Source organism: Protobothrops mucrosquamatus, unplaced genomic scaffold (genome assembly GCF_001527695.2).
Source record: "Protobothrops mucrosquamatus isolate PMUCROS unplaced genomic scaffold, P.Mucros_1.0 scaffold21, whole genome shotgun sequence".
Lineage (NCBI taxonomy): Eukaryota > Metazoa > Chordata > Lepidosauria > Squamata > Viperidae > Protobothrops > Protobothrops mucrosquamatus.
In genome coordinates this window covers 1,963,509-1,971,886 of record NW_015386406.1, presented here as the reverse complement: position 1 = coordinate 1,971,886, position 8,378 = coordinate 1,963,509, and the positions used below count along the sequence as shown (strand labels likewise).

Genomic DNA, 8,378 nt, shown 5'->3' with positions numbered 1-8,378 from the left:
GAATTCAAAATTATCTGTTGTCAAGATCAAAGTTTATAATGGATAATTTAAGAAAAAGTGTCTATCTTTCCCTTCTCAGTGATACTTGACCTGACATTTAAATATCTCCAAAGTTCAGCTTTTCACAAGTCTTTATAGATATGAGTAAAAGCTGTTGAGTTAATGGCAGATATTGAAATTATGCCCCAATTCTTATTATAACTTAAACAGAAAATGAAAAGAGCAAACCTTTGCCATTGTTGCTCTACAGCAAAAGGTTTCTAGAGACATGTTACTTTCAAATCTGGAGATTCCCACTAAGTATCAGGAGCCGTCATTTTTATGTTATATGTGGCTGGGCCAGGCTATTGAGGGACTGATTCTCCTAAGTGACATCAACCCATTCCATCAGATCTGTCAGAAGTAGTCTGTTATGGGTTCTGTCCACTAGATAGTATTTGACAGGACCCAGGAGAAGGACCTTTTCTGCTTCTCCCTGTGCCATATAAAACATCATCCCCCAAAAGTTCAAGCTCATTAACTTTGATTGCCTTCATGAAGACTGGCATTGCTATCTGGCCTGGGAACTGGAGAGTGGTATGAAGCTCATGTGGCTGTACTGTTCGTGTGCTTTCCCAGTGACTGCATTGTATGGTTTTAATTGTTTTTAATTGTTTTGACATTTTTTATTGCTTGAATGGCTATTTAATTCTGTTTTTTTGTTTATGTTTTAATTGTAAACTGCCCAGGGTCTTGTGAGAGTTTTCTATAGTCATGTGAGATTTATATAGAGGTATATATTCCTAATTCTTTGTATATGACACCAAGAACTTTTCAGCTGGTGCCATTATTCTATGATCTCACATAATTACACAAATTACACAAATGTCAATAAACTAATATGCACAAATAAACTAATAAACACAATGCAACCACAGAAATGGAAATCCTCCAACTTTGGGGTAGGGGGAATCTCATGAAATTTAGCAATCTCAAATCAGAGATCTTGATGTTCCTGTCTCCTATATGAAGAATTTCCAAGTTTTTTGCACAGAATCTGGAAAATTTTTATGAAAGAATACCGGAAACTATTGATATTTCAAATTCTTATTTTGCATTTTAAAATTATTCATATTAATTTTTTTAGGTTGTGAAGAAAACATCCAAAAGCAGCCTAGATAATGACATATTTATGTGCTAACTGTGTAAGCCTTTCCTTAAACAATTTATAGATGTGACTAAGACGTTAACACTATAAACTTTTCCTTCACTTCAACATGATTGTTTTTGTTTTAAAACACATCCATATATGAAAATTGGTAACTTCAGTTCATATTTTCATTACCCTCCATAAAAGCGAATATACTCACATAAACAGTTGTTCAAAGTTCATAAAACAATGCGCAATAAGCCATGCTCCAAATCTGAAGACAGCAGCATTTATAAAAAAGTTGAAACTCTGCCCTATCGCATAGGAAAATCCATTAATAGGAGCTTTCTTTAGTGTGTCCCTAATAAAAGTAAATAATTATAATTATAATTCACAACCAATCATAAAATAAAATCAATCACAAAATTCAAAACTAACCACCATTTATTAGCTAAATCAGTGATGAATAACCTTATCAAGAGATGTGGACTTCAAGTCACAAATTCCGGGAGGTTGAAATACAGTAGAACCTCCTAAAATTGTGTGAGAGAGATTATTGGTATGTATGCATGTATATCATTTGTATATGTGTATGTGTATGTATGTGTGTGTATTTTAGTTTCCTTCATTTTTATTGATGTGTTCTTTTTAACGTTGTTCAATAAAAAAGCAACTTAAAATAATGACTTCAATGAGGAATATGCATACAAAATATGCATACACACACAAACTCACATACAAAAAGTATTAAAAAATAAAATTCTTACTTGTATGGTCCATATAAGCTTGCTTTGTAGTTCTGAAAAAATCTATCTTCTCTCGTTAATGCCACAACAGTTCTTATATTTTCTACAACTTCTGTTGAAATCTAGATTTGGGGGGAAAAGGAAAAATATAAGGCATTCACTCACAGATGCGAGGATTTTTGTGATGTATAGCATTATCTACCTAAAGCACAAAACCCATGAGATAGCGTACTGTAAAACATGTGCACGTTTCATAATTTACCATGTGTAAATCCAGACAATTGTGATTTATTAAACTATTGTTAAATAATAGTTTGGACGATTTATATTTATTGTTTGGCTTATCTCCAAAGGCATTGCAGTCCAACAAGTTAAATCTCTGCCTTTCTTTTCAAGGTAATCTTTTTTTAACTAGTTAACTTTCTGAAATCTCTTCACTCTTGCCCTATGTTCTTCATGGTGAAGGGAGGGGGGGATAAGAAATCGGGATGTTTTTTCTTCCTCTCCAGAAAGCAAAAGAGAGATTAAATGCTTCTTTGTTTCCCCATTCTGCTGAGCAAAGAATGCTACGTATTGATGAATTGGTGACTCACTCTGTGGGGAGGCAGTTTTTCAGTTTTGTGTATGAATTTGCAATGGAAGACAAGGGAATCTGTGGCTGTCAAATCATTTTAAAGAACTCTCAGTAGCTCTAGTCAGCATACAAAAAAGGATGATAAAAGTTGCAATTCAGCAACATCCACAGGGCCAAGTTCTTACAGGCTTGTTTAATTTGAGTTTTCAAATTGTGCGTTCCCCCAGATTATTTGTTTCAGTATACAGAGATTTTTGAGTTTGTGCTAAGTGATTTCACACTGCAATTGCCTGAAGTACATACTGAGGAAGGGTGGCATGTCAACAAACAGACCACATTTTCCTGGAGAAGCACTACTGAGAAAAAATGAAGACTATGGGCCATACTAGAGCTGTGGTGGCACAGTGGTTAGAATGCAGTATTGCAGGCTAACTCGCTACTCACTCCCAGGAGTTTGATTCTGACCAGCTCAAGATTGACTCAGCCTTCCATCCTTCCAAGGTTGGTAAAATGAGGACCCAGATTGTTAGGGGCAATACGCTGACTCTGTAAACTGCTTAGAGAGGGCTGTAAAGCATTGTGAAGTGATATATAAGTCTAAGTTCTATTGCTAAAATAGACTCATGTCTTGCTAAAACAGTGAATCGATGTAACTCTATTGAAAGTTCAAATCATATGACATTTCCTGCCTAATCATCACAACTTAATCTTATCCATGTATTTATATATGTAGAAGATACCCTTCCAGCTTCTTCAAGGGATTTTTGATCCTCAGCTGCATGACCTTCCATCGATTTCGCTTGAATAGCCTTTGCAACAATGATGAAGGGAATACAAGCTAAGATGAGCAGCGTTAAATGCCAACCATGTGCAAAAGCAATGATAAGAGCTGTCACAAGTGTGAAGAAAGTCATGGTCATTAAGGCCAATCTATTTCCAGTAGCCTTGAAAATAAATAAGAAAAATAAATTATATCTTTTGCTCAATAAAGCGTTCTTTTATAACATTCAATGCACAATAAGGCTGTCTTCTTTGAGGAGGCTTTGTGGTACTGGTATTTGAACCAGAACTATTAGATTCTATATAATAGCTTTGTATAATACAGTATCAATCTGATTGTGTGTGTGTGTATTCAGATGGTTTAGCATCTGACAGAAAGGATAAGGTAAGATAAGGTAAGGTAAGGTGAGGTGAGGTGAGGTGAGAAGCTAAGCTAAGCTAAGCTAAGCTAAGCTAAGCTAAGCTAAGCTAAGCTAAGCTAAGCTAAACTAAACTAAACTAAGCTAAATTAAGCTAAACTAAGTTAAGCTAATTTTTACTGTCAATTTTACTGGCACACATTAAAAATGAAATTCTGTTGCCTGCTCTCAAAAGAAAGTATATATCTATCCATATATGTGTGTGTGTGTGTGTGTGTGTGTGTGTGTGTGTGTGTGTGTATAAATCACTGTCCATTTTGAATACATAGCAGAAAGAGGAAGCTTCAGAGTTCACAAGGTTGATGCTATATGAAACAAAACTGTGACTGAATCTGGATGTTCTGCCTTGGATACCATGGAGCCTCCTCCCAGAAGGTAACAAGGAAAACAGGTCATGAAGACAATGTGTAGTGTCCCAGACAATACTACGGACCCTGCTCAAACAATGCTTATATGCTATGTCCTAGATGGAAGGAAGTGAACTACCAATAGCCTTTTTCTGCCATCCTCACCACTCTCTGGACCTCCTTCCTGTCTGAAGCAGTGATGCTTCCAAACCAGACAGTAATGCAATATGACAGGATGCTCTCAATCGTCCCTCTCTAGAAAGTGGTGAGGACAAGGGAAGGAAGATGTACTTTTCTCATGTGATGCAGAAAATGCAGGCGCTGCTGTGCCTGCTTCACCAGTGTCATGCTGTTGAGAACCAAGCCAGTGTACTTGTTAACTGCACACCCAGGAATTTGGCTGGTAACCATCTCCACAGGTAAATCATTAATGCACAGAGAAGTGTGTGGCTGTGCCTGCCTTTTCTGAAATCGACTATTATTTCTTTTGTTTTTCCAATGTTTAAAACAAGGCTGTTTTTATTACACCAATTCACCAAAGGCTCTCTCCCTCTATGGAAACACAATGTATCTATGTCTTGCTAAGGTATACAGGTATATGTATGAAAAGTTCATGGCAGGTGGCATGATTAACATTTATTCCCTGCTTTTGCAAGTCACATTGCTAACTTTCTTGAAAACACTTTTTACACAGTTTCTCTTTATTAGTTGAAATTGCCCATTGGGATTTTTATAAATGTAATTGATGTAGAATCATCTCTTTATGCATATATGATATCATCTGGCAATACTGCAAAGCCAATACATTAGTTGGGAAAGTTATAGCTTCAATGCCAAAGTGATTCATAGGATCTTGGAATCTTGTGGAATGTATCCCCATTCCCAATCAGACTCTTTTAGAAAGTGCAAGTAGAAAAATTGTCTGAAGACACAAGCACAAACCATGATGTATTCAGAATGTGAAAATGATTCAAATAATGAATTTATTTTGTTATTTCCTGCAGCAGTCTCTTATTGATACCAAGATAATTATAATTCCAATAAAATATATAAAAAACAATAAGCAAAAAACATACTCCTTTAACTTGAGAAGCATCTGTTGAAAGTCTGGTTAACAGAACTCCAATACCATTATTGTGATCATCAAACCATCCAATTTCCTAAAACCAAAATGAACAAATTGAAATAATAATTGAAATTAACAACTACTGTGAGCCTTTCCTCTTGTAGTGAACTATAGTATAAACATTTCTTGGCAACATAACTTTTTTTCTTCCAGGACTCCCTGAAATTGTCTTCATTTTTATTCCCAGTTAATGAATCAGATATAAGTCACTCTTAGTTGAATCCTTTTCTACTGTAGTCCCCAACATACAACGGTAGTCACAAAGCATGTAAAGCCTGTTACATTTTGTCAGCCACTACACTGGTGATTATTCTTGGATGGCATCAAGGCAGCAACTCCAGAGTTTTCAGCCAGCTGTTCTCAGTGTTGATTTTAATTTATCAATTTAGTATAAGGTTGATGTAACAAAACAAGAGGTGTCCACACAGGGGGTCAAAAATGATAGCTGCAACTGCATGATTGACACCTGCCCTATTTTTACTTAAAAAGGGGCAGGGCTTCAATCATATGGTCACAATTGCCAACTTGATATTTTATCTGCTACTACCTATTCCCATGGTGCACCCAAATAAAACAGTAGAGTGATGAAAGTTTTTAAGAAGAGACTGGACAACCATTTGTCTGAAATGGTATAGAGTTTCCTGCCTGAGCAGGAGGTTGGACTAGAAGATCTCCAAGGTCCCTTCCAACTTTGTTATTCTATTATTCTGTAATGGGCTGAAATACCGGTAGTTTAATACTGAAATGATAGGACCAATCTGTTCATTCCACATTATTTCCAAAATAAAACATAACAAACTCTGGAAGTCAGCATTTGTTGTGTCTACTTAAAAAAAAATAGGGAAGGCGTACAGATAGATTTACCTGAATTAAAAATGCTGCTTTCCCCCTACTGAGCTATTCATAATGATGAAATTACTTCTTAGGCCTTCAAGTGATATTTTTCACTCTTAAAAGATATGTTAAATTTAGTGCCTCTGTGGAAATGCAAATGTTCTGTGGATTAATGAATAAATCTTTTGGCAACATAACTCCATTGGAATCTACAAGGATGCAGTGATGCATTATGTTACTATATCTATATAACAGAATAACAGAGTTGGAAGGGGCAGAAATCTTCTAGTCCAACTCCCTGCTCAGGCAGGAAACCCTATACCATTTCAGACAAATGGTTGTCCAATTTCTTCTAAAAAATTCCAGTGTTGGAGCATTCACAGCTTTTGGAGGCAAGTTGTTCCACTGATTAATTGTTCTAGCAGTCAGGAAATTTCTCCTTAGTTTTAGTATGCTTCTCTCCTTGATTAGTTTCCATCCATTGCTTCTTGTCCTCCTTCAGGTGCTTTGGAGAACAGCTTGACTCCCTCTTCTTTGCTATTTTGTCACCCTTAGTCTTTCTTTTCATTAAACTAGACATATCCAATTCCAGCAACCATTCTTTATATATTTTAGTTTCCAGTCCACTAATCATCTTTGTTGCTCTTCTCTACACTCTTTCTAGAGTCTGTATAGATTCTAGTCTAGATTGAGATCTGATGGCTTCTTAAACATTAGCTTTTTATTCAACGTCACTATTTTAGACTGCAGGAGGTAGTTCCTAACCAACCTTGGCTGAATTGGAAAATCGGTGTACAATTGGACTAGTTTAGTACTTAGATGAGAACGCAGCCAACCTTAGGGCTTAGGCTATCTGGGAATTCCTAAAATCTTTCCTCAAATAGGCTTCATATTCTTGGTAAGATAAGAAAGATAAGAAAGAACATTCTTATGTCCCTAAATTCAGCCACCTGACTTGAGATTCCCCTTTTATTATTATTAGAGATTTACTGTTCTCATTCATTAGAAATCTTTTGTTAATGTATGTTTCTAAATGGCTCCAGGCAAAAATAATAGTAATAGTAATAGTAATAGTAGTAGTAGTAGTAGTAGTAGTAGTAGTAGTAGTAGTAATAATAATAATAATAATAATAATAATAATAATAATAATAATAATAATAATAATAGGACCTTGGAGGTCTTCTAGTTCAACCCCCTGCTTAGGCAGGAAACCCTATACCACTTCAGACGAATGGTTGATGATGGTACCTAGTTTGGGTGTGGAACGTCTGCAAGAAATCAGTCAAGCTCAGAGACACCAAGGATCCCCCATTTCTGAGCTACAAATATTCTCCTTTATTGGTGATCCAAACCTGTCCCCAAAGTGCTCTTGCTTTCCCTATCCTGCTCTGTTTTGTTACCTGTTGCAGCAAGGCTTTGAAAGAAAGAGAGCGCAACCGCATTGTGAGAGCTTCTCCAGACTTCCCAAAAGTGAATCCCTGCAAAAAGTATAAGACAAAAAAATAAGCTTTTTATTTTTTAGAAAAGGGCCATTATCATCTGAAGGGCATATATCCAATAAATGAGAGGGTGACAGTTTCAGGCATTTATTAATGCAGAGCTTAACTACAAATTCAAGAGATAAAGACAGAACCATATCAAAGATTAAGGGGGGGGGGAAATCACTAATTATAGTAATGATTGTGTGTGATGATGCAGTGTTAGAATGCAGTACTGCAGGTTAACTTACTGCCCACTGCCAGGAGTTCAATCCTGACTGGCTCAAGGTTGACTCAGCCTTCCCTCCTTCCGAGGTCAGTAAAATGAGGACCCAGATTGTTGGGGGCAATATGCTAACTCTGTAAACCCCTTAGAAAGGGCTGTAAAGCACTGTGAAGTGGTACATAAGTCTAGGTGCTATTTCTATCCTGAGAAACTGCCCGATGAAATTTGAATAAAAAGGTAAACAAATGTTGAGAAAGTCTGGATATATACATTAGGTAGCCAAAGCATCTAGAATGATATACATGTGATTTATGGGATTCCACCTGATAAACAAATAACAGTGTCAAAAGTCCATCTTTTTAAAATTGAAAGACTTTTGTTGTACTGGTTGAGTAATTTTGTATACAATCCTCTCTGTGATAATTTCTTATTAAGTAGGTCTTATATTAGAACTTACCTGGACTGTATAAGTTATTAAGCTGATCACTCCCAACACAAGAAACATGAGAGAATACAGCACTGTATTCTGACTTTTCTTTACATCATCTTGTTCTTGGAAAGCCTGAGTGGCAAAGCATAGTTTTAATTACCAGCACAAGAAACAGTTGATGATAAACTTTCTATTTAGTTCAAATTATAACCATTTCCCGCAAGCCAATTTCCCTGATTTCCCTGTATGTGACATTAGCTATTCTGAACAGCAGACTATGTTTTACATG

At 36.1% G+C, this 8,378-nt stretch overlaps 1 protein-coding gene across 1 annotated transcript in view; it reads right to left on the bottom strand.

The window, feature by feature from the left end:
- The window catches only part of ABCB5 (ATP binding cassette subfamily B member 5), a 41,297-nt gene that overhangs the window by 7,817 nt on the left and 25,102 nt on the right, over positions 1-8,378 (bottom strand). Inside the window, exons 16-21 of the mRNA XM_029283112.1 lie at positions 8,117-8,221; positions 7,356-7,433; positions 5,072-5,155; positions 3,190-3,393; positions 1,897-1,997; positions 1,350-1,490 (exon numbers count right to left, since the gene is read on the bottom strand). Coding sequence (XP_029138945.1) covers positions 1,350-1,490; positions 1,897-1,997; positions 3,190-3,393; positions 5,072-5,155; positions 7,356-7,433; positions 8,117-8,221 — 713 coding nt within the window. The remainder of the gene's footprint in view (positions 1-1,349; positions 1,491-1,896; positions 1,998-3,189; positions 3,394-5,071; positions 5,156-7,355; positions 7,434-8,116; positions 8,222-8,378) is intronic.